Source organism: Tamandua tetradactyla, chromosome 11 (assembly GCF_023851605.1).
Source record: "Tamandua tetradactyla isolate mTamTet1 chromosome 11, mTamTet1.pri, whole genome shotgun sequence".
NCBI lineage: Eukaryota > Metazoa > Chordata > Mammalia > Pilosa > Myrmecophagidae > Tamandua > Tamandua tetradactyla.
In genome coordinates, this window is record NC_135337.1 from 14679796 (window position 1) to 14706949 (window position 27154).

The following is a 27154-nucleotide window of genomic DNA, read 5'->3' on the forward strand; positions in this document are numbered from 1 at the left end:
TACTCTTACTCTGATGATAAAGGGAGCCATTGTAGGGTTTGGTATGAATGATCTTTCTTTTTAAAATTATCACTCTGGCTTCTATATTGTGAATAGACTGTAAATGGTAAGGGTAGAAATCAGAAAATGATTGAATTGATCCAGAAGAAAGATTTTTGTGGTTTAAACCATGGTAATGATAACAAGGTTGGTGAGATTCTGGGTATAATTTGAAGGCAGAGCTAATAGGAATTCCTGATTAGGAAACAGTATTAGACATAGGGTGTAAGAAAAACAGGAGTCAAGAATGGCTCCAGGTTTTTCTTCTTGACCAGGGATAGGATGACGGGGCACTCAGTTGAGATGGGAAGGGTACAGGTGGAGCAGGTTGGGAAGGAAATCAAGAGTTCAGGCTTGTACATCTTGATCATTGTACTAGTTTCCTAGGATTGCCATGTATAGCTTAAAATAACAGAAACTTATTTTCTTACAGTTCTGTAGACGAGAAGTCTGAAATCAAGTTTTCAACAGGGTCTTGCTATCTCTGAAGGCTCTAGGGAAGAATTCTTCATTGCTTCTTCTTAGCTTCTGGTGTTTGTCACAATCCTTGGCATTCTTTGCTTGCTGCATCACTCCAGTCTCCACCTCTCTCATCACATGGCCTCTTCCCTTTTTGTGTGTGTAACTCCAACTCTTCCCCTGCTTTTATGGACAACAGCCACTGGATTTAGTGCTCACCCTAACCTAGTATGATCTCAACTAAACCTGATTACACCTGCAAAGACCCTATTTCCAAATAAAGTCACAAGTTCCAGATGGACATGAATTTTTGACAGACACAATACAATCAAACAAAATGTTTATTGACTTATATGGCAAGTATTTTTTAAAAAACATCCGTATATCTGTACCTATTCATAGAGGGTGTGCATGTGTGTGTGTGTGTGTGTGAAATTCTAAACTCAGTTTATTAGAATACTAAGATTGAGGATGAGGGTTATAAGTGTTTTCCTTTTCTTGTGGATTCCTTGTTTGAGTGACAGTAAAATATCTGTAGCCATATTCTTGTGTAATTTGAACAAAAAGAAGACAGAGCTGAATTCAGACACTATCATCCTACACAGTTAAATTTAGAAATTTGGCAAAAGCACTTAAGCACTGCATTTCGTAAAATACAACCATGAAAAAATTAAAATATTATGTAGTAGCAGTCTAGTTTCTTACTGGTAATCAAGAAGTAGGAAAACACTGGAAATAGTGTCTGATCTAAGATTTCATTCTCTAATATTCTATAATAATGGATTAACTCTGTAACTCATATATTATAGAAATCTGTGGTTTGGAAATCAATGACCTAATACCATTTTCTTCCACATTTAGGTTTTAAAGACCAAATTGGCCATAAGTAGAACAGGTCAGTACTCTGGGATGTTGGATTGTGCCAGGAAAATTTGGAAGCATGAGAGGGTTAGAGGCTTTTACAAAGGTCTCGTTCCTAATTTACTGGCTGTCATACCATATGCAGGTGTGGATATTACTATTTATGAGGTGAGTTTGTTTCCATGATGAACTTATAATAGATAAGATCTGAAAGTATAATACATTTAAATTTTAAAAATCAAATAATATTTTATTTATTTTTTAAACTTTTTTATTGTATAGTATAACATATATACAAAGCAGAGAAATAAAAAAGCAATAGTTTTCAAAGTCTTCTTGACAAGTGGTTACAGGACAAATCCCAGAGTTTGTCATGGGCTACTGTCCGCGACTTCTCACTCAGCTCAGGGCCTGGCTGCCGTCCCGTGCCTTGCCTCGCTGGTGCAACGAAGAGCTCCCGGGTCGACGGGCCCAGGCGCCGCGCTCCTCCCGCCCGGCGGCCTCCAGTCCGCTCCAGGCAGCGGGTCTCCGGCCCGACCCCGCCTGCAGACGTCTGGCAGGACCCACCATGGGCCCCAGGGCGGCGAGCCGCGCGGAGGACACAGGTAGAGGCGCTGCGCTCCGAAAGGAAACGCTGACCCAGAAAGAAAAGGAACTGGCCTCGGGACCGCACGACGCCTCAGCTGTTCGGCAGACCGACACACCAGGAGGCCCAACCGGCGAGAGCCGGGCCGGAGAGAGAGAGAGAGAGAGATAGACGCAGACAGACTAACCTTGGTGAAGACACGAGTCCGGAACACGCAGCGGTTGTGAGTACAGATCTTTACTGGGGTTAAGCAAGCTTTCTCTAATACTGGCTCCACGCGGGGGAAGACACCCCACGGGGGAACAACCTCTATGCGGCCGTCAGGTACGGCTCCTTGTGGGTTATTCCCCTCCCCGTCCGGGTAATGCCTTTATATACAAAATCCAGACCCAATGGGCTAACGCCACGTATACAAGGGTGATTGGTAGACAGGGCAGGCGGGCGCGTACGTCATACGCGGAGGCAGGATGCGGGCGCCATCTTGGCTCACTCGATGGGCGGGGGGAACTCTAGGGCAGGCTGCGGCGTGTCCACTAGGCCCGACCCGGGAGGCGGCTCTCCACATCTCCCCCTTTTTTATTCATTTTGACCCAGTGTCTCCATTGATGAGTGTGCTCCCATGAGCCTGAGAGGCCCACTACATGATTTGGTGCTTTGGGGAATCTGGACTAGGCTCCAGCCATCTTGCGGCTGAACCTCTGGCACCGACCAGAATGCTCACCTCATATAGAGACCGGAGAGCCCGTGAGCTGGAAACCACGTGACTCTCCCTGCAGTGCTTCGCCTCGCAACTGGGTTATGTAGGGGGGCAGGAGAGCGGCAACCAGAGCCGAGAGCGTCATTAGGTGTCTCTGTGCAATGGCCGGAGTCTAGTCTGGCCAGGACCGTGACTCCGCCGTAGAGATCATCCTTTAGACAAAAATTATGACTTCTGGTGCCGCCTTTTACACCCGGGACACGGCCATGGGCTTTGCAGCAGATCCTGTTTTCGAGCGCCCCGCCCTGAGTGGCCGGGACGGGTCATACAGTGAGGGGAAGGACTGGGTAGCGGGACGGTCGTTGCCAGGAATATCAGGGGCGAGTGACATAGCCAACATAGTGGTGACGCGTAGCTGTTGCTGCGTCTGGAACAAGCGTTCTAACAAACATTTAACAATGAGCAGAGTTACTAAGAGTCCCACTGCTAAAAGAATCCAAGTGGTCAACCTGGGCCAAGAGAACCATGAGGTGACTTGGTCCCACAGTAGCTCGTAGTGGGAAAAGTGGGGTTAAAGTTAGTCTCTCTTCTACTCGGTCGGAGGGTCACTTGCACTGTTGTTGTCATCTTTTCGGTCGTCGCCATCATCAGCAGAGTTGGAGACCGGATCCGGTGGCTCTGGTTGGAGGCTTATCAATTTTCTGGGCAACAGTTCCTTGGCGTCCTCGGGCGACGTCACGGTTCTCACCAGTCTTTCCGGAACCCACACAGGTTGACGTCCTGGTTCCTGGGGAAAAACACAAACAGAGCCTCTGGCCCAGCTGAGCACTGGGTCAGGGCCTTGCCATTGTCCTGACAGGACATCCTTCCAACGGACTAGACCTCTATGTGGAGGACTCGGAGTAGTGTGCTGAAGAGCAGGTGTCATTCCTTGTGAGTTTTCATTTAGAAAATTATATGTAAATAAGGCTACAGACAGTTGAGCCTTCGGGGACAGGCCATGGCCTATTCCCCCTTTCTGTTTTTTGAGCAAGTCTTTAAGAGACCTGTGTGCTCTTTCAATGATTCCTTGCCCTTGAGGGTTGTAGGGGATACCATGTTTTAATTGCACTTCCATATTTGCACAAAATCTTTGGAAGGCTTTGCTGGTGTAAGCAGGTCCATTATCTGTCTTTAATATTTTTGGCTTGCCCCAAGCCGCCCAAGCGGCGAGGCAATGAGCAATAACCTGGTGGACTTTCTCTCCTGTTTCAGCAGATGCGAATATAATTTGAGAACATGTGTCTACTGACACATGTAGATATTTGGCTTTGCCATACTCTGGATGATGAGTGACATCCATCTGCCAAATGTCCCCCGGGATGAGGCCCTTGGGGTTAACTCCAACTGAAGGGACTACCCTCTGTTCTGCACAATTATTGCAGGCTCTGACTATATCTCTGGCAGCTGCACGCGGTATGTGAAACCGTCTGGCTAAGGTGCTTGCATTGACATGAAATTTAGTATGAAACTCTTGGGCCTGTTGATACGGTGTCAGCGCAGGGAAGATATGTGGCTGTCGAGTGGCCACATCCACTACGTGATTTCCCTGTGCCATGGGGCCTGGCAGGCCTGTGTGGGCTCTAATGTGAGTTATGTAAAAAGGATTTTGTCTGGCATATATTATTTCCTGAAGTTTGGCAAAGAATGGTCTAACTGAAGAGGAATGCCTTATGATGCCTACCGTTTCTAAAACTGCAACAGAGTTCACAACATAAAGGGAATCGGATACAATATTTAGCGGATTGGTATATTCCTCTAGGACTGTAATAATGACTTGTAATTCTACCCATTGAGGTCTTTGTGGTTGGTAGAGTACTGTTTTGGGAGTACCCCCTTCTGTACAGTATGCTCCTGAACCGGAGCTGGAACCATCTGTGTACACGGTGAGTGCGTTCACTAGTGGTTTAGATGAAGTCACCTTAGGAAAGATCACTGGGTGTCGGGTAACGAATTGTAAGAGGGGATCTTTTGGGTATTGGTTATCAATATTTCCTGAAAAGGTACATCGGAGAATGGCCCACTGATCTATACATCCAGTAAGTATCTCAAGTTGCTGAGAAGAGTAAGGTACTCTGAGGTACTTAGGCTGTTGGCCAAAATGCTGTATGGCCTTCTTGATGGCCTCCAATGCCAACTCTGCAATCGCTGTAGGAAAATGCTCTAAACTTTTCTTAGGGGAAATTCCAGGGTGGACCCAGAGTAATGGTCCCTGTTGCCATAGCACTGCCGTGGGCTGTAGTTTTGTTGGCAGTAAGCAGGCTTCGAATGGCTTTTGGGGGTCTATTCTTTTTAAAGCAGCACTACTGAGCGCCTGTTCTACTTGACGTAGTGCTTGCCTCGCCTCTGGGGTGAGACACCGGGGCGAGTGTAGGTCTGAATCTCCTTTTAGCAAATCAAACAAAGGTGTTAATTTGGCATTGGTGATCTTTAAGTACGGACGAACCCAATTGATATCTCCCATAAGTTTTTGCAGATCATTAAGGGTATGTATGTCATCTACTCTGAGAGACACTTTTTGGGGGGAAACATGCTGAGGCATGATTTTTGCCCCCAGGAAGGTGGTAATCTCTGTCATCTGGATTTTTTCAGGGGCCACTTCCAGGTTGGCTTCTCTAAGACTAAGGACTAAATGTGATAAAGCTGTTTTAAGAAGATCTGTGTCTTTATGGGCTAAGAGAATGTCATCCATATAATGGATGATTTTTACTTGGGGGAACTGTTGTCGAGTGTTGGCCAGCTTTGCAGCAACATATAGCTGGCACATGGTGGGACTATTAGTCATGCCCTGGGGCAGGACTGTCCACTCGACACGGTGGCATGGCTCCTCATGGTTAAGAGAGGGCACAGTAAACGCAAATTTTGGAGTGTCTTCGGGATGAAGTGGAATGGAGAAGAAACAGTCCTTAAGATCTAAGATAAAAACAGGCCAGTGTTTTGGCAGGGCCGAGAGGAGTGGCAACCCCATTTGAACAGGTCCTAAGGACTCCATGCAGTTGTTGATGGCTCTTAAATCATGCAACAGTCTCCATTTACCTGATTTCTTTTTTATGACAAATACGGGAGTGTTCCAAGGCGATGTGGAGGGAATGATATGGCTCTCTTTTAGCTGTATAGACACTAGAGTATGCAATGCTGACAGCTTTTCTTTTGGTAAGGGCCACTGAGGCACCCACACCGGGGTACTGGTCTTCCACTTTAGTTTTATAGGTGTGGGTGGGAGTCTCCCCTCAGTGGCCCCTAGGAAAAACCCAGGCCTCGTCTATCAGAATTGGGGGCAGCCTGTATGGACGCTGTATGCCCTTGCAATGAGACTCCCAATCCTTTGCCAGGGACGTATCCCATTCCTTTTAACAGACTTTTTGAAGTTGGAGAACAGTTACTGGTCAAGGTAACGTCCATTTTTGCTAGAATATCTCTTCCCCATAGGGACACGGGCAAGGCTAGTACATAGGGTTTAAAGTTACCTTGATGTCCCTCTTCATCTGCCCAATGAAGGGCAGTTGCACTCAGCATGGGTGCTGAGACATGGCCTATTCCTCTAATGGTTTCTTCCGCCTTGCACGTCGGCCAGGCAGGGGGCCATTCTTGCTGTCTTATAATCGACCGATCGGCCCCGGTATCTAGCAGGCCTAAGAAGGGTCGGCCTTGCACTTTAAGAGTCAACATGGGTCGATTCTCTAAGGACATATGAAGGCCCTCAAAAACTCCTTCAGTAAACCTAACTCCCTTATCTTTTCTCTGCTTGTTTCTGCTTGGAAGGAGTGCATGCAAGCTGGGTAGGAGTAGAAGCTGTGCTATCCTATCACCCTCTTCAATAACTAAGGTGCCTTGCTGAGATTGTATCATAATCCGGGTGTCATCTGTGGACTCTGGGTCCACAATACCTGGTATCACTGTTAGTCCCTTCAGGGCTGTAGATGCTCTCCCTAAAAGGAGCCCCACTGTACCTGGCGGTAAGGGCCCTTTAAAGGAGGTTCTCACTGATTGGACTCCCATAGATGGGGTCAGTACGAGCCTGGAGGTGGCACAGAGGTCCAGTCCTGCTGATCCATGGGAGGCGCAGAGCTGGATGGGTACTGCGTCGCCACACTGCCAGTAAGGGGGCCCACCGGAAAGGCGGACCCCCTCTGCCCGTTTTTTGGAATTTGCTCAGGACGGCCAGAAAGGCGCTTACCTTGCACATCGAAGGCTGATCTACAGTCTTCTGCGCGATGGGGTCCCTTATGGCAACGGCCACAGAGTCTGGCTGTCGCATGAGGCTTATTAGATTGTTGGGCGGTGGTTGGTTGGTCCTTATTAGGGCAATTTCTTTTTATGTGTCCCGATCGGCCACATTGGTAGCATCCTTTAGGCTTTGCTCCTGGGTTTTCGGTTTGCACTGCATTTATTCGTAAGGAGCTGGCCAGCATGGCAGCTAAGCCTGCACTAGTTAACGGGCTGCCAGCGTCCCTGCACAGCCGAACCCAGTCCGTCAAGCTCTTTCCCTTATTTTGTACTAGAATTACTTTGCACTCTTTATTGCACTGCTCAAATATCATTTGTTTAACTACAGTCTCTGCTATTCCTGGGTCTGTGAAAATTCTCTCAGCTGCAGTTTGCATCCTGGCTACAAAGTCTACGAATGGTTCAGTGGGGCCCTGGTGTATGCTGCTAAGTGAAGCTTGAGCTTCTCCCTGACCTGCTAACTTTTTCCAGGCGCCTACGAAGCAGCGGAAGATCTGTCCGTAGACTTCTGGGGGGAACCCTGTCTGATTTTGGGAGTGGGCACCTTTCCCTAGCAGCATATCTACATTCCAACCGCCACGTCTACTTGCTGCGTTTTTTGCGGCTTGCTCTTCAGCTAACTCCTCAAACCATGCTTTCCAATCTATATATCGGCCTGGAGGCAGACAAGCACGGGCTAGTTGGTATATGTCTGCGGGTGTATGGCATAGGGCGGAAAGATTTTCAACTAAATTTAATGTGAAAGGAGCATTGGGACCATACTGATGGACAGCTTGTCGTAACTCCTTTAAAACTTTGTAATCATATGCTTCGTACTGATTATTACCTTGGGGATTAATAATAACCGGGTACATTTCTGGGGCTGGCTCTGGCTTAAGCGGTTGGTACCCACCTAGTATACCGAAAGGCCTAAAGGTTAAAGAGGGGGCCCATTTCCAGAAATGCCTCCTTCCACTTGTTGATGATATGGGGTCTTGAGGGCCTAAGTATTCAGGTGGGGGATACAGCTGTAGATGCCCCTCCCCCGGCCCGCCTGCAAGGGGTTCCGGGTTCCGCAAAGGCGGACCAGCGTAATTACCAGATTCGGACACTAGGGGGAGCTCTCGGTGAGGTTTCTTGCCGGGATCACTGGGAAACTGCCGCGCCCCTACAGTGACCACTGGCGGGGCGGAGGGCTGCGTGGGCGAGACAGGGGGCCTCTCCCAGTCGATTAACGGGGGCGCATCCGCACCTTCGGTCCCATCACTATCTGACTCAGAGTCAGAGGTGTCGGGACTATTGCTGGGCTCGGTCGGCTTATGAGTTGGCGGCTCACTCTTACAGGAGCCGTCTGCTCTTAAAGGAGCTAGCAGAGGCGAACTTTCTGACTGCCCCATGATTGCAGTCGGCACTGTCTTTTAATCACTCGGGGAGCTCTCCCGAGTCACCGGGGCTACCTGAAAACCCGCGGCCCTTAACTCCCACTTAATAATAGGTACTCACCTTTCCGCGGTGATCAGGCGCAGAAAGTCCACTGCGAACTCCGGAAGTTCGGAGAGAGAGGGTCCCCGTACGGGCCACCACTTGTCCGCGACTTCTCACTCAGCTCAGGGCCTGGCTGCCGTCCCGTGCCTTGCCTCGCTGGTGCAACGAAGAGCTCCCAGGTCGACGGGCCCAGGCGCCGCGCTCCTCCCACCCGGCGGCCTCCAGTCTGCTCCAGGCAGCGGGTCTCCGGCCCGACCCCGCCTGCAGACGTCCGGCAGGACCCACCATGGGCCCCAGGGCGGCGAGCCGCGCGGAGGACACAGGTAGAGGCGCTGCGCTCCGAAAGGAAACGCTGACCCAGAAAGAAAAGGAACTGGCCTCGGGACCGCACGACGCCTCAGCTGTTCGGCAGACCGACACACCAGGAGGCCCAACCGGCGAGAGCCGGGCCGGAGAGAGAGAGAGAGAGAGATAGACGCAGACAGACTAACCTTGGTGAAGACACGAGTCCGGAACACGCAGCGGTTGTGAGTACAGATCTTTACTGGGGTTAAGCAAGCTTTCTCTAATACTGGCTCCACGCGGGGGAAGACACCCCACGGGGGAACAACCTCTATGCGGCCGTCAGGTACGGCTCCTTGTGGGTTATTCCCCTCCCCGTCCGGGTAACGCCTTTATATACAAAATCCAGACCCAATGGGCTAACGCCACGTATACAAGGGTGATTGGTAGACAGGGCAGGCGGGCGCGTACGTCATACGCGGAGGCAGGATGCGGGCGCCATCTTGGCTCACTCGATGGGCGGGGGGAACTCTAGGGCAGGCTGCGGCGTGTCCACTAGGCCCGACCCGGGAGGCGGCTCTCCACAGGCTACCATACAATCCTCTCATATTTTCCCTTCTAGCTGCTCCAGAATATAGGAGGCTAGAGGGCTGCTTAAATACTTTTTTATCATCATAATTGACTTTTTTTTTCCTTTTTTTTGTGAAAAATCACATATATACAAAAAAGCTATGAATTTCAAAGCACAGCACCACAATTAGTTGTAGAACATATTTCAAACTTTGACATGGGTTACAATTTCGCAAAAAATCAAATCATAGTTAAGACAGTATATTATTCAAGGTTCTCCAAAGAAATAGAACCAACAGCATAATATATATATATATATATATATATATATATATATAGAGAGAGAGAGAGAGAGAGAGAGAGAGAGAGAGAGAGAGAAATTACTCACATGACTGTAATCAGAGGGCATGGTAGCACTAAGAGATGCCCTATGGGATAGCTTGCATTTTAGACATACTCTTTCTTACCTTTATTGTGTAGTAGCAGTCCAATTTCTTCTTGGTAATCATGATTAATCACCCTAGCCAGTACATAACTGTCTTCTCTGCCTGTCAGTTCAGAGGCATGGAGATCTCAAAATCACCTGGTGGCAGCATTAACTTCCAGTTCAGTGGAATAATAGTTGTGTTTCCTGGTAGAACCTCCTCCATTTAGAACTAAGACCTAGAGGCAAGCAGAGCATAAACTCATAGGACAGAAAGCAAAAAAAATTCTAGTGGATCGCTAGGATTAATAGTGACTGATGCCACTCCAATTTCTACCCCGTGATTCCTGGATCTGTTACTCCAGGCTATGGGAGAAATGCCATAATAGATGGGACACTGATTAAAGGCATATACAGCCTCCTGAAAAACTGCCCCAGCCTGCAAGATATTGCCTTCCAATTGGTACTGTAATTGAGTCTTCAAAAAGTCATTCTACCATTTTATTAATCCAGCTGCTTCAGGATGATGGAGAACACAATTAAGTCCAGTGAATTCCATGAAAATGGGCCCATTCCCACACTTTGTTTACTATAAAGTGAGTTCTTTGATCAGAAACAATATTCTGTAGAATACCATGGTGGTGAATAAGGCATTACAAAGTCCATGGATTTGCATGCAGAGTGTCTATTCTATAAGAAAAAAATCACTGACCCTTCCATGATGCAAGTGGTCCAACATAATCAGCCTGCCACCACATAACTGGCTAATTGCATAGGGGAATGGTGCTGTATCAGAGACTGAGGGTTGGTCTCTGTTGCAAGAAGATTGGACATCCACCTTAGTGAGTAGAAGTTCATATTGCTAAGCCTATGCATGATTTCCATCCCTACCTCATGGCCACTTTGCTCATAAGTCTACTGGGCAAAGATAAGAGTGCTTAGGGAAAAAGCTGACTGGTTTCCACAGAATAGGTCATCTTAACCGCATGTGAACATCCACGTGTGACACAAATATCTCCATATTTTTTCCCATTTAGAAGGGCCAATCCACATATCTCTCCCCAAGACTTCATTGTCGCCAATTTTCCAATCATGTTCCTTCTAGGTCTCTGACTACCCAGCCAAAGCGTTGACCACAGTCCATAAATTAACATACAAATGTACGTCTGGCTATTTTCCCTTTTGAGCAAAATGAACAATTAGGTGCACTGTTTGAAGTTCTTCCTATTGGGAGGATTTATTTTTCCCACTAGTCTTCAGGAATGTTCTGAAAAGGGGCTATGGTGCTGCTGCTGTCCAATTTTGGGTGGTACTTGCATATTCTATAGAACCATCTGTAAACCAGGCTTGAGTTTTCTATTCCTTAGACAGAGGTATGAGGGCTGATTCCTCAGGGAAGACCATTACAGATTTATCTGACAAAGAAGACTCATCATGATCAGCCCTTCTGTCCTCCCCATTCCAATTTTCAGGATCCCATTTCTTCCCAATCAATTCCCTCACTTTAATAGCAAACAGCCTTTATGGTTGGGAATTCAACTTGCAATGTAATTCAGCCACATGCATGATGTGTTTGGTTTTCAGAAATCTCAATTGTGTGGTATAAGAAATAAGAGTTTCTTCCAGAGCACACATAGAAACTTTCATGCCATCCCTACACTTGAGCTGGGAATTGAAGCCCTGAGCACATTTATTTTCTTCAACATCTGTATCCATATTTAGAAAAACCAGCCACCTTCATTATACTTTTTAGCTTCACTAAAACATGCTAAGGAATCAAATACGCTGTCACCTAGAGCTTTGCCTTTTATTAGCATTCAAGTAGGCATATCTCTATTGCCAACTCAAGTCATGGACTATCAGTGCCATCCTAATCATTGGAAATATTCACTAGGGCCTTTACCTCTAACCATATTAGAAAACCCATTCAGAAAAATCCAGAACTAACTTAGAAATCTCATCCTTAAGATTCTGTTTCTCAAGAACCGCTGTTGGTACCAAAATCCGTATTAGTCAGGGTTCTCCAGGGGAACAAAACTGATGTGATATTTTCAAGATTCATCCATTCAGAGTACCAATACATAATACAGCATATAGTAATATTCCATTGTTTGAATATACTACGTTTTGTTAATCCATTCATCATCTGATGGACATTTGTCTTGTTCCTACCTTTTGGCTATATGAATAATGCTGCTATGAGTTTTTGCATGTACATATGTTTTCACTGTCTTGGGTATGTAAGCAGGAGTAGAACTGCTGGGCCATGTAATAAGTCTATGTTTAGTCTTTTGAGGAACTGCCAGCCAGTTTTCCAAAGCATCTACATCCCATTCTACATCCCACCAGAAGTATATGATGTTTCCAATTTCTCCACTTTCTTACCAAACTAGTTATTAATTGTCTTTTTTATTATAACCATTTTAGTGGCTATAATGTGTTGACTATAATGATGAGGCACCATTGTCATTTTAAAATTGGTTTTCTTTTTAGTTGTTGAGTTGTTATACTTCTTTGAATATTCTGGATACAGGTACCTTAGCAGATTTATGATTTGCAAATGTTTTCTCCCATTCTGTGAGTTGTGTTCTGACTTTCTTAATAGTATCTTTTTTTTTCTGTATTAGAGAAGGTGTGAATCTGTAGAACGATCATGCATAAAGTACATAAAATGCGGAGTTCCCATATACCACCCTAATTTTAACACTTTACATTGGTGTGGAACATTTTTTACAGTTGATGATGGTATTATTATTTTTCCCCCCTATTATTTATATTTATTCCATATGTTCTACTCTTTTGTTGATATGGTAGTTAAAAGGAGCATCAGACACAAGGTTTTCACATTCACAGAGTCACATTGTGAAAGCTATATCATTGTTCAATCATCATCAAGAAACACGGCTACTGGAACACAGCTCTACATTTTCAGGCAGTTCCCTCCAGCCTCTCCACTACATCTTGAACAACAAGGTGACATCTACTTAATGTGTAAGAATAACCTCCAGGATAACCTCTCGACTCTGTTTGGAATCTCTCAGCCATTGACACTTAGTCTCATTTCACTCTTCCCCTTTTTGGTCGAGAAGTTTCTCTCAATCTCTTGATGTTAATTCTCAGCTCATTCTAGGGTTTTTCTCAGTCCCTGGATGCTGAGTCTCAGCTCACTCCAGGATCTCTGTCCCACGTTGCCAGGAAGGTCCACACCCCTGGGAGTCATGTCCCATGCAGAGAGGGAGAGGGTGGTGAGACTGCTCATCATGTTGGCTGGAGGGAGAGGCCACATCTGAGCAACAAAAGAGGTTCTCTTGGGGGTGACTCTTAGGCCTAAATTTTAAGTAGACTTGACCTATCCTTTGTGGGGTTAAGTTTTATATGAACAAACCCCAAGACTGGGGGCTCAGCCTGTAGCTTTGGTTGTCCACACTGCTTGTGAGAATAGATGATGGTATTATTTTATAATTGTACTATTAACTGTAGCCCATGACAACTTACGTTTCACTGTGTAGTGTAGTTCCATGAATTTAAAAAAAAATCTTTTTATTTAAGAAAACAAACTACACTTAGAACTGCCAAAAATGGACATCTTAGCTTAACCATGGCATATTTAAATAAAGTATCCATATAATCATTGTAAAGCCTGTGTTTTCACAGTAAGTTTCATAAACCAATTTAAAAATATGACAATAAGAAAAAAATCTACCAATTCAGATAGCAAAGTTCTTAAATTCTAAATATTAAATGCTGACTTAAATGCCATTTGATGAGCTGTCAAAACTGTGAATTACTGTAGCGATGCAGATATTTGTAAGAACTTTCTACTTGATATTTTGAGAACATTCAATTTTGACAGTTCTATGGATTTAAAAAAATTTAATTCTGTTACTATATGTACAATCTAACATTTCCCCTTCTAATTGCATTCAGTTATATATTCAATGCTATTAATTATGTTCTCTACATTGTGCTACTATCACCACTATCTATTACCAAAACATTTCCATCATTCCATATAGGAATCCTACACATTTAAGCCTTAACTTCCCATTCCCTACCCCCACCTGTACTGGTTTGAAAGGGTGTATGCCCCCTAGAAAAGCCATGCTTTAATCAGAATCCCGTTTTATAAAGGTAGTATAATCGCTATTCAATACTGCATGTTTGAAACTGTAATCAGATCATCTCCCTGGTTGATGTGATTTAGTCAAGAGTGGTTGCTAAGCTGGATTAGGTGACGACATGTCTCCACCCATTTGGGTGGGTCTTGATTGGTTTACTGGAGTCCTATAAAAGAGGAAACGTTTTGGAGAATGGGAGATTCAGAGAGATCAGAGAATGCTGTAGCGCCATGAAGCAGAGAGTCCACAAACCAGTGACCTTTGGAGATGAAGAAAGAAAATGCCTCCTGGGGAGCTTCATGAAACCAAAAGCCAGGAGAGAAAGCTAGCAGATGATGCCATGTTCACCACATGCCCTTCCAGCTGAGAGAGAAGCCCTGACTGTGTTCGCCATGTGCCTTCTCACTTGAGAGAGAAACCCTGAACTTCATGCCTTCTTGAACCAAGGTATCTTTCCCTGGATGCCTTTGATTGGACATTTCTATAGACTTGTTTTAATGGGACATTTTCTTGGCCTTAGAGCTTTAAACTAGCAACTTATTAAATTCCCCTTTTAAGAAGTCATTCTGTTTCTGGTATATTGCATTCTGGCAGCTAGCAAACTAGAACACCACCCTATTCAGAATCTAAAGTCTAGATTCTGAAACTATGAGTTTACATGTTCAAATTACTTCAAATCAATGAGATCATACATTATTTTTCCTTTTGTGTCTGCTTACTTCACTCAACGTGATGTCTTCAAGGTTCATCCATGTTGCTGCATTCATGAGGACTTCATTCTTTTCTACAGCTAAATAATATTCCACCGTATGCATATACCACATTTTGTTAATCCATTCATCAGTTGATAGACACTTTGGTTGCTTCCATCTTACAATTGTGAATAATGCTGCTATGAGCATCAATGTGAAAATACCTGTTCGAGTCCCTGCTTTCAATTCTTTGGGGTATATACCTGGTTGTGGGATTGCTGAATGTACCAGTTTGAATCTGTTGTGTACACTAAAAAAGCCAAGTTCTTTAATCCTCACTCAATATTGCTGGGTAGGATCCTTTTGATTGTTTTCATGGAGATGTGACCCACCCAACCATGGGTGGTAACTTTTGATTAGATGGTTTCCATGGAGATGAATCTCTACCCTTTCAAAGTGGGGTTGCTTACTGGAGTCCCTTAAGAGGGAACCATTTGGAAAAAACTTGAGAGCCAAGTGAGCCACACAGCCAGAGATCTTTGGAGATGCAGAAGGAGAACCCCCCCCCCCCAGGGATTCCTTATGAAATGAGAAGCCATGAGAGAAAGCTAGGTGACATCACCATGTGCCTTTCCAGCTGAAAGAGTTATTCTGGATCCATTGGCTTTTCTTGAATAAAGGTATTGTTCCGTGGATGCCTTCGTTTGGACATTTTCATGGCCTTAGAAACTGTAGACTTGCAACTTAATAAATCCCCCTTTTTAAAAAATGTTCTGTTTCTTTTGTATTGCATTCTGGCAGCTTTAGCAAACTAAAACACTGGGTCATATGGTAGTTCTATAGTTAGCTTTTGGAGGAAATGTCGAACTATCTTCCTCAATGCCTGCATCATTTTACGTTGCCACCAGCAATGAATGAGTGTTCCTATTTCTCTGCATCTTCTCCAACACTTGCTTTTTTTCATTTTTTAAAATAGCAGCCATTCTAGAGGATGTGAAATGCTATCTCGTGGTTTTGATTTGCATTTCCCTGATCGCTAATGATGTTGAGCATATCTTCGTGCCATTTTCTGGTCATTTGTATATCTTCTCTGTAGAGATGTCTATTCAAGCCTTGTCCATTTTTAAATTGGGTTGTTTGTCTTTTTGTTTGTAAGTTGGAGGATTTCTTTATATATTTTGGAAATTAAATTTTTATTAGATATGTGGTTTCTGAACATTTTCTTCCATTGTATAGATTGTCATTTCACTTTCATGATAAGGTCCTTTGTGCAGAAATGTTTTTTACTTTTCTTATGGTCTCATTTATCTATTTTTTTCTTTTGTTGCTTGTGCTTTGGGTGGAAAGTCTAAGAAACCATTGCCTAACCCAAAGTCTTGAAGATGTTTCCCGACACTTTCTTCTAGGAGTTTGATAGTTCTGACTCTTATATTTAGGTCTTCGATCCATTTTGAGTTGATTTTTTTATAAGGTGTGAAGGTGAGGTTCTCTCTCTCTCTCTCTTTTTTTTTTTTGCAAATGGTGATCCAGTTTTCCCAGCACCATTAGTTGAAGAGACTATTCTTTCCCAATTGAGTGATCTTTGTTCCTTTGTCAAAAATCAATTGGTCATAAATATAAAAGCTGATTTCTGAGCTCTTAATTCTGTTTCATTGGTCTTTGTCTCTCTTTGTGCCAGTACCATGCTGTTTTTTTAAAAATTTATTTATTAATTAAAAATAAGAAACAAAATAAAACAACATACATAATCAGTAATTCACAATATCATCACCTAGTTGCATATTCATCATTTCTTAGAACATTTGCATTAATTCAGAAAAAGAAACAAAAAGACAATAGAAAAAGAAATAAAACGAACACAGGAAAGAAAAAAAAAAACAAACAAAAAGATTATACCTATCATACCCCTTACTCCTTGCCTTCATTGGTCACTAGGATTTCAAACTAAATTTATTTTAACATTTGTTCCCCCATTATTTATTTATTAAAAATTTTTTTTATTAATTAAAAAATTAACAAACAAAACATTTAGATATCATTCCATTCTACATATACAATCAGTAATTCTTAATATCATCACATAGTTGCATATTCATCATTTCTTAGTACATTTGCATGAATTTAGAAAAAGAAATGAAAAGACAACAGAAAAAGAAATAAAATGATAATAGAGAAAAAAAGACTATACATACCATACCCCTTACCCCTCGCTTTCATTTACCACTATTTCAAACTGAATTTATTTTAACATTTGTTCCCCCTATTATTTATTTTTATTCCATATGTTCTACTCTTCTGTTGATATAGTAGCTAAAAGGAGCATCAGACATAAGGTTTTTACATTCACAGAGTCTCATTGTGAAAGCTATATCATTGTTCAATCATCATCAAGAAACATGGCTACTGGAACACAGCACTACATTTTCAGGCAATTCCCTCCAGCCTCTCCATTACATCTTGAACAACAAGGTGATATCTACTTAATGCATAAGAATAACCTCCAGGATAACCTCTCGACTCTGATTGGAATCTCTCAGCCATTGACACTTAGTCTCATTTTACTCTTCCCCCTTTTGGTCGAGAAACTTCTCTCAATCCCTTGATGTTAATTCTCAGCTCATTCTAGGGTTTTTCTCAATCCCTTGATGCTGAGTCTCAGCTCATTCCAGGATCTCTGTCCCACATTGCCAGGAAGGTCCACACCCCTGGGAGTCATGTCCCATGCAGAGAGGGGGAGGGTGGTGAGACTGCTTGTCATGTTGGCTGGAGAGAGGGGCCACATCTGAGCAACAAAAGAGGTTCTCTTGGGGGTGACTCTTAGGCCTAAATTTTAAGTAGACTTGACCTATCCTTTGTGGGGTTAAGTTTCATGTGAACAAACCCCAAGACTAGGGGCTCAGCCTATAGCTTTGGTTGTCCAAATTGCTTGTGAGAATATCAAGAATTCAACTTGGGGAAGTTGAATTTCTCCCCACTCTCACCATTCCCCAAAAGAGGCTTGCAAATACTTTTCCAGTTACTGATCAAATCATTCTGGGATTCATTGGGGCATCACTCTGGACAAACCAACAAAATCTCATGTCCTACCTGAGATTCCAAGTACTTATGACATTCAATCAAACTATCTACATGAGTTATATTAGGAAATGCTCTAGTCAAAATCTAAGTTTTGTAATAAACATTTTTTGCTTTAGTCTTACACATAAGGTGACATTTTAAAGTATTAATTACCATCTATTTTCAGCACCCTGCAGTAATGACATTCCTTTGTTCTTCCTCATGCCAAAACATTTAAAAAATTTTTACATTGTACATTTCACTATTATTATACACTCTAAGCATTCCTAGATTATATCATCTCGATCTTTAACATCTATCTTTCTTTCTGATTTCAATATGTCCCCAGCCCTCCTCCCTCTATCATTCTCACATGCAGCTTCATTCAGTGTTTTAACATAACTACATTACAGTTAGGTAGTATTGTGCTGTCCATTTCTGAGTTTTTGTATCCAGTCTTATTGCACAGTCTGTATCCAATCAGCTCCAATTACCCAATATCTTACCCTATTTATATCTCCTGATGGTCTCTGTTACCAACGACATATTCCAAGTTTATTCACTAATGTCAGTTCATATCAGTGAGACCATACAGTATTTGTCCTTTAGTTTTTGGCTAGTCTCACTCAGCATAATGTTCTCAAGGTCCATCCATGTTGTTACATACTTCATAAGTTTATTCTGTCTAAGAGCTACATAATATTCCATCGTATGTATATACCACAGTTTATTTAGCCACTCGTCTGTTGATGGACATTTTGGCTGTTTCCATCTCCTTGCAATTGTAAATAATTCTGCTATAAACATTGGTGTGCAAATGTCCGTTTGTGTCTTTGCCCTTATGTCCTCTGAGTAGATACCTAGCAATGATATTGCTGGGTCATATGGAAATTCTATATTCAGCTTTTTGAGGAACCACCAAACTGCCTTCCACAGTGGTTGCACCATTTGACATTCCCACCAACAGTGAATAAGTGTGCCTCTTTCTCCACATCCTCTCCAGCACTTGTCATTTTCTGTTTTGTTGATAATGGCCATTCTGGTTGGTGTGAGATGATATGTCATTGTGGTTTTGATTTGCATTTCTCTAATGGCCAGGGACGTTGAACATCTCTTCATGTGCCTTTTGGCCATTTGTATTTCCTCTTCTGAGAAGTGTCTGTTCAAGTCTTTTTCCCATTTTGTAATTGGATTGGCTGTCTTTTTGTTGTTGAGTTGAACAATCTCTTTATAAATTCTGGATACTAGACCTTTATCTGATATATCATTTCCAAATATTGTCTCCCATTATGTAGACTGTCTTTTTACTTTCTTGATGAAGTTCTTTGATGCACAAAAGTGTTTAATTCTGAGGAGTTTCCATTTATTTCTTTCTTCAGTGCTCTTGCTTTAGGTGTAAGGTCTATAAAACCACCTCCAATTATAAGATTTATAAGATATCTCCCTACATTTTCCTCTAACTGTTTTATGTAATGTCCTATAAATGTCTGTCAAGTCTAGCTCATTTATTGTAATATTCAAATTCTCTGTTTCTTTATTGATCCTCTGTCTAGATGTTCTGTCCATTGATGAGAGTGGGGAATTGAAGTCTCCAACTATTATGGTAGATGTGTCTATTTCCCTTTTCAGTGTTTGCAGTGTTTGCCTCATGTATTTTGGAACATTCTGGTTCGGTGCATAAATATTTATGATTGTTATGTCTTCATGCTGAATTGTTCCTTTTATTAGTACATAGTATCCTTCCTTGTTTCTTTTAACTGTTTAACATTTGAAGTCTAATTTGTTGGATGTTAGTATAACTACTCCTGCTCTTTTCTGGTTGTTATTTGCATGAAATATTTTTTCCCAACATTTCACTTTCAACCTATGTTTATCTTTGGGTCTAAGATGTGTTTCCTGTAGACAGCATATAGAAGGATCCTGTTTTTTAATCCATTCTGCCAGTCTGTGTCTTTTGATGGGGGAGTTCAATCCATTAACATTTAGTGTTATTATTGTTTGGGTTGTACTTTCCTCTACCATTTTGCCTTTTGTATTTTGTATGTCATATCTAATTTTCCTTCTTTCTATGCTCTTCTCCACACCTCTCTCTTCTGTCTTTTCATATCTGTCTCTAGTGCTCCCTTTAGTATTTCTTACAGAGCTGGTCTCTTGGTCACAAATTCTCTCAGTGATTTTTTTGTATGAAAATGTTTTAATTTCTCCCTCATTTTTGAAGGACAATTTTGCTGGGTATAGAATTCTTGGTTGGCAATTTCTCTCTTTTAGTAATTTAAATATATCATCCCACTGTCTTCTCGCCTCCATGGTTTCTGCTGAGAAATCTGCACATAGTCTTATTGGGTTTCCCTTGTATGTGATGGATTGCTTTTCTCTTGCTGCTTTCAAGATCCTCTCTTTCTCTTTGACCTCTGACATTCTGACTAGTAAAGTATCTTGGAGAACGTCTATTTGGATCTTCTCTTTGGGGTGCGCTGCTCTTCTTGGATCTGTAATTTTAGGCCTTTCATAACAGTTGGGAAATTTTCAGTAATAATTTCTTCCATTTGTTTTTCTCCTCCTTTTCCATTCTCTTCTCCTTCCGGGACACCCACAACACATATATTTGTGCGCTTCATATTATCATTCAGTTCCCCGAGTCTCTGCTCATATTTTTCCATTTTTTCCCCTATAGTTTCTGTTTCTTGTTGGATTTCAGATATTCCATCCTCCAGTTCACTAATCCTAACCTCTGTCTCTTGAAATCTACCATTGTAGGTTTCCATTTTTTTTTATCTCTTCTACTGTACCTTTCATTCCCATAATTTCTGTTATTTGTTTTTTCAGACTTTCCATTTCTTCTTTTTGTTCATTCCTTGCCTTCTACATATCCTCCCTCAATTCATTGATTTGGTTTTTGATGAGGTTTTCCATGTCTGTTCGTACATTCTGAATTAATTGTTTCAGCTCCTGTATCTCATTTGAATTATTGGTTTGTTCCTTTGACTGGGCCATATCTTCAATTTTCCTGGTGTGATTTATTATTTTTTGCTGGTGTCTAGGCATTTCATTACCTTAATTAGTTTATTCTGGAGATTTCTTTCACTTATCTTACTTAGGGTTTTCTTGCTAGATGAGTTTGTTGTCTATCTGTTCTTTGACCTTCAGTTCAGCTTTTTCTGGACCTCTAGCTTAGGTTTTATTTAACAGAGGATAATTTTTCAGTTCTTGTTTTCTTGTTTCTTGCCCTGCTTGTATGGTGCCTTTTCCCTCCCCACCCTTAGGAAGGTCTACATAGGTATTTTAGACTCCAGCTGGGTTTTCCCAGACTAAACTGGCCTCCTATCAGGGTGAAGGAGTTACTTGCATCAGTTTTTCCTGAGGTGAGACCCAGCAGGTTAAAAGACTTTCCTGTGAAGTCTCTGGGCTCTGTTTTTATTATCCTGCCCAGTATGTGGTGCTTGTCTGCCTGTGAGTCCCACCAACAAAAGATGTTGCAGCACCTTTAACTTTGGAAGACTCTCCCTACTGGGGGTGCAGTGGAGACAGAGGCGAGGTTGTAGGTTGGTTTTAATGGCTTCAAATTGCCATGCCCTGGGTTCTGAATTCCTTGAGGAAGGGATTCCACCTGAGTTGGGCTTCACCCCTCCCCTGGGGAAGGCACAGGTGGGAGACAGCCCTGAAAGTAGTCCATTTCTGCCTATGCCTGGGGCAGTTGCAGCCCGAGTAGTCCCGCCGCTGAATCAAGAGGCAGCCAAGTCTCCGTAGAAACACAGCCACCAAAACCTCCATTTCCTCCCCTTTCCTCTTTTTCACTTAGCCCAATGAGCGACCTCTGCCTTGACCAGTTTCACCTGAGCTATGGGCCTATTTTTAGTAGTCAGAATTCGCTAATTAATGCCACAATTGGTGTTTGGTTGGACTCAACCCCTGCTGCTGTTAGTCTCTTTCCTTTCCCTCTGGGAAGCGGCCTGTGTGGGAGGGGTGCTGGGCATCAGCCACCACGGCTTGGGGAACTCGTGGTTCTGGGGAGGCTCACAGCCGGTCCAGCTGGTCCAGACTGGGGTACGTTGTGTGTTTGGTCACTGACGTGGCTCCGGGAGATGTTCTGTACTGTTTCTGGTTATTTAGTAGTTGTTCTAATATGATCCATCTATATGCTGCTTACAAGAGATGCATCTTAGACCCAAGAATACAAATAGACTGACAGTGAAAGGACAGAAAAAGATATTCCATGCAAGCTGTAACCAAAAGAAAACAGAAGTAGCTATACTAATATTAGATTAAATAGACTTTAATTGCAAAGTAGTCATAAGATACAAGGAAGGACACTACATATTAATAAAAGGGCAATTCAACAAGAAGAAATAATAATCATAAACGTTTATGTACATAATCATGCAGCTCCAAAGTACATGAGGCAAACATTGACCAAGCTGAAGGGAGTGATAGACATTTCAACAATAATACTAGGAAACTTCAATACACCACTCCCTTCTATGGAAAGAGCCACCAGGCAAACGATCAAAAAGGAAAGAAAGAACTTAAAAAATGTGATAAATGAATTAGACCTAATAGACATTTATAAAACTTATACCCCAAAACATCAGGATATACATTTTTCTCTAGTGCTCATGGAACTTTCTCCAGGATATCATATATTGGGGCACAAAACAGGTCTTACTAAATTTTAAAAGATTGAAATTATTCAGGGCACTTTCTCTGACCACAGTGGAATGAAGCTGGAAATCAATAACCACCAAAGAACCTGAACTTTCACAAATATATGGAGGTTAAATAATACACTTTTAAACAATCAGTGGGTCCAAGAAGAAATTGCTGGAGAAATCAGTAAGTATCTTGAGATGAATGAAAATGAGAATACAACATATCAAAGCTTATGGGATGTGGCAAAGGCAGTGCTGAGAGGGAAATTTATTGCCCAAAATACCTTGTCATGGTCAGGTTCATGTGTCAACTTGGCCAATTGGTGGTTGGGCAAGTGCTGGCTTGTCTGTTGCGATGAGGACATTTCATAGAATTAAATCATGATCATGTCAGCTGCATCCACAGCTGTTTCCATTTGTAATCAGCCAAAGGGGCATGTCTTCTGCAATGAGTGATGCTTAATCTAATCACTGAAAGCCTTATAAGGAGGATTCATAAGAGACAGTCTCTTCTTGTTTCGGCTGGTGAGCCTCTCCTGTGGAGTTTGTCCAGACCCTCCATCGGAATCGTCGGCTTCACAGCCTACTCTGCGGATTTTGGACTCTGCGTTCCCGCGGTCACATGAGACACTTTTATAAATTTTATATTTGCGAGTGTTCCCTGTTGATTCTGTTTCTCTAGAGAACACTAACTAATACATACCTATATTTAAAAAGAAGGAGCAAAAACCAAGGTCTTAACTGCTCACCTGGAGGAACTGAAGAAAGAACAGCAAACTAACCCCAAAGCAAATAGAAGAGATACAATAAAGTGTGCTGTCCTGAGTCTGTTGTGGACACCAGAAAAGGCAGTCCTTTAATCCTCATTCAATATTGCTGATGAGAGCTATCTGATTGTTCCCATGGAGATGTGACCATCCAATTGTGGTATTAACTTTTGATTTGATGGCTTCCATGGAGTTGTGTCTCCACCGATTTAAGGTGGGGTTTCTTACTGGAGTCCTTTAAGAGGGAACCATTTTGGAAAGAGCTTAGAGCCCACACAGCCAGAGACCTTTGGAGATGAAGAAGGAAAATGCCCTTGAAACAAGAAGCCTGCAGAGAAAGCTAGCAGATGTTGCTGCATATGCCATATGCTTTCCCAGTTGAGAGAGAAACCCTGAACGTTATTAGTCTTCTTTAACCAAGGTATCTTTCCCTGGATGCCTTGGATTGGACATTTCTACAGGTTTGCTTTAATTTGTACGTTTTCACGGCCTTAGAACTGTAAATTAATAAATTCCTCTTTTTAAAGCTATTCCATTTCTGGTATATTGCTATTTTCATTTGCTAAAGCTACCAGAATGCAATATACCAGAGATGGATTGGCTTTTTTTTTAACTTTTTAAAATTATATATACAACATATATAATTATATATAATACATAATAATTTATTATTATATATAATACATATAATATGTAATAATATATATAATAATAACCTATATGCAACATATATAACATATATACAAAACAAAGAAATATAAAAGCAATAGTTTTCAAAGCACCCTTCAAAAAGTGGTTACAGGATAGATCCCAGAGTTTGTCATGGGCCACTATATGATCTCATTTTTCCTTCTACCTGCTCCTAAATATAGAAGGCTAGAGGGCTTAAATACTTTTTTATCATCACAATCCACTTTTTTTGGTGAACAATATCATATATACAAAAAAGCTATAAATTTCAAAGCACAGCACCACAATTAGTTGTAGAACATATTTCAGAGCTTGACATGGATTACAATTTCACAATTTTAGGTTTTTACTTCTAACTCCTCCAAAATACTGGAGCCTAAAAGAAATATCAATTTAATGATTCAGCATTCATATTCATTTGTTAAGACCTATCTTCTATGTGTAATTCCCCCTTCAGATTTGTTCTTTTCATACCTCTCTTTGGGGTTGTTTGGGCTATGGCAATTCTAAATTTTTGATATTGGAAGGGTCTGTCACTAATATGGGGTAGGGAGATGAAACTATCTGATGTTCTGGAGAGGCTAGGCTAGGTTTCAGGACTTATCTGGACCAGGGACCCATCTGGAGGTTGTAGGTTTCTGGAAGGTTACTCTGGTGCCTGGAACCCTTGTGGAATCTTATATATTGCCCTAGGTGTTCTTTATGATTGGCTGGAATGGTCTTGTTTGGGGGTTGGCAAGTTATGATAGGTAGCAAGGTCTACCTGAAGCAACCTCCAAAGTAGCCTCTCGACTCTATTTGAACTCTCTCTGCCACTGATACTTTATTAGTTACACTTCTTTTCCCCCTTTTGGTAAGGATGTAATTGTTGATCCCATGGTGCCCCCCCTGGATATCATGTCCCACATAGGGAGGAGGGCAATGATTTCACTTGCAGAGTTGGGCTTAGAGAGCCTGAGGCCACATCTGAGCAACAAAAAGGTCTTCCAGAAGTAACTCTTAGGCATGCCTATAGGTAGTCTGAGCTTCTCCACTGCCTACATAAGCTTCACAAGAGTAAGCTTCATGATCGAGGGCATGGCCTATTGATTTGGACATCCCTAAGTTTTAACACAGTATCGGGATTCCCTGATGGTAAGTTTTAATAGTTCCATATTCTTTATCCCCTCCCTCAGGGGACTTTGCCAATACTTTTTGATTATCTGTTTAATATACTCCAGTATATATCCAGACATTACAATAATCTATATAGGATTATAGGACCTCTTTCTCATTCTGTGCTCCCTGTGTTTCAGTTGTTCAAATGAGGTATACAGATAGGTTGAATTAGATTATACTCTACAGAAAATTTCAGATCCAGATCAAATAAACCTTTCTTCCATTGGTCTCAAAGAGTATGTGTGGCTGTAAAATATAGACACTGTCTTCCTTACCCCTATGTTCTGAATTGCTTTAACCCCAAACTTTTCGACTTTGGTCTTATCTCTAAATATCAGGTTATATATATAAAACAGCCTCTCAAAATCCAGAAGTAATAATCACTACTATGGGCTTATTGTGTCTGCTCTAAAAGCTTACAATCTAGGTCCCTGTTTTCTTATCAGCGTTTTCTAAAGGTGACCATACCGTTGTTGTTTTTTTGTTTCTGGCTTATTTTGTCTCACCAAATGTCCCACATGTTCATTCACATCGTTGCCTGCCTCATGACAGTGTTCCGTTTTGTAGCAGCCCCACCTTCGTTCATAAGTATACACCATCATTCACTAATCTACTTCTGTCAGTGCATCCTTCAACCACCTGCATTCATTGGGCATCATGTAGAGGGCCCAAAGTCCAAAGTCCATCAGCATTCTCAATTTTAGATAATTTCTTTGTTCCCAAGAGACAGAAAGCCAATAAACACTCCCTCACCAAGCAGGAACTCTATACCTCCTCTTCACTCTTGTCCCTTACCCCGTTATTTACCTCTGATGCTGCTGTGGTAGTGCTGATGGTTTCCTTCTAAACATAGCTCATAGCATGCAATAGCAAGTTTCCCCCTGTGCCCTGGACTTAAACACTCTTTATACAAGAATCGTATCTTCGAAGTAATTATTACAAGAACTCATCATATTTCTAGTGTGAGTCAGTGGGAAACATAGGTCTATACAACCGTTTTCAATCTTGTTCATCTTCAGTATGGGTAATATTACTTCTAGACCCACAAGACAATCACCTTCACTCCTATCTATCCCCTTACATTACATAGCTAATTACATTACATAGCTAATGGTTCACCCATCTCTACCGTCTATGTATTCTAAGTCCCCTATAATCTGTATTATAAGCCTCTGATTATACCTTTATGCTGGTCATAAAAGTGGAATCATACAGTATCTGTCCTTTTGTGTCTGGCTAATTTCGCTTAGCATTATGTCTTCAAGGCTCATCCATCTTGTCATATGCTTCAGGACGTCATTTTGTCTTACTGCTGCATAATATTCCATTGTATGTATATACCACATTTTGTTGATCCTCTCCTCTGTTGATGGGCATGTAGTTTGCAAAGAATGAGAGTTTTACTACTTCCTTTCCAATTTAGATGCCTTTTATTTCTTTTTCCTGCCTGATTGCTCTAGTTAGAACTTCTAGCACAATGTTGAATAATAGTGGTGACAAGTGGGCATCTTTGTCTTGTACCTGATCTCAGGAAGAAGGCTTTCAGTCTCTCTCTATTGAGTACAATGCTGGCTATCGGTTTTTCATATATTCCCTTTATCATATTGAGGAGGTACCTTTGATTCCTATTTTTTGGAGTTTTTTTTTTTAAAAAAAGGATGCTGAATTTTGTCACATGCTTTTTTTCATTATCAATTGAGATGATCATGTCATTTTTCCCTTTTGATTTTTTAATGTGCTGTTTTATGTTAATTGATTTTCTTGTGTTGAACCATTCTTGCATTCTCTGTATAAACCCCACTTGGTCATGGTGTATAATTCCTTTAATGTTTTGTTGGATTCAATTTTCTAATGTTTTATTGGGCATTTTTTCCTCTATTTTCATTAGGGAGATTGACCTGTAGTTTTCCTTTCTTATAGCATCTTTACCTGGTTTTGGTATTAAAATGATATTAGCTTCATAAAATGAGTTAGGTAGAGTTCCTTTTTTCCTCAATGTTTTGGTAAAGTTTGAGCAGGATTGATGTTAGTTTTTTCTGGAAAAGTTTGAGCAGGATTGATGTTAGTTTTTTCTGGAATGTTTGATAAAATTCCCCAGTGAAGCCATCTGACCCTGAACATTTTTGATGACTGATTGAATCTCTTTACCTGTGATTTGTTTGTTGAGATCTTCTATTTCTTCCTGAGTCAGTGTAGCTTGTTTGTGTGTCTCCAGGAATTTGTCCATTTCATCTCAGTTGTCTAGTTTGTGGGTGTATAGTTGTTCATAGTATACTCTCATGATTTCTTTTATTTCTTTAGGGTCTGTGGTAACATACCCCTTCTCATTTCTGATTTTGTTTATTTGCATCCTCTCTCTTTTTTTCTTTGTCAGTCTT

General features: G+C 41.8%; 1 protein-coding gene across 1 annotated transcript in view; it reads left to right on the forward strand.

Moving 5' to 3' along the window:
- The window catches only part of LOC143649069 (mitochondrial adenyl nucleotide antiporter SLC25A24-like), an 84262-nt gene that overhangs the window by 27262 nt on the left and 29846 nt on the right, over positions 1 to 27154 (forward strand). Inside the window, 1 exon segment of the mRNA XM_077119343.1 lies at positions 1360 to 1527. Within this exon segment, the coding sequence (XP_076975458.1) occupies positions 1360 to 1527 (168 nt within the window).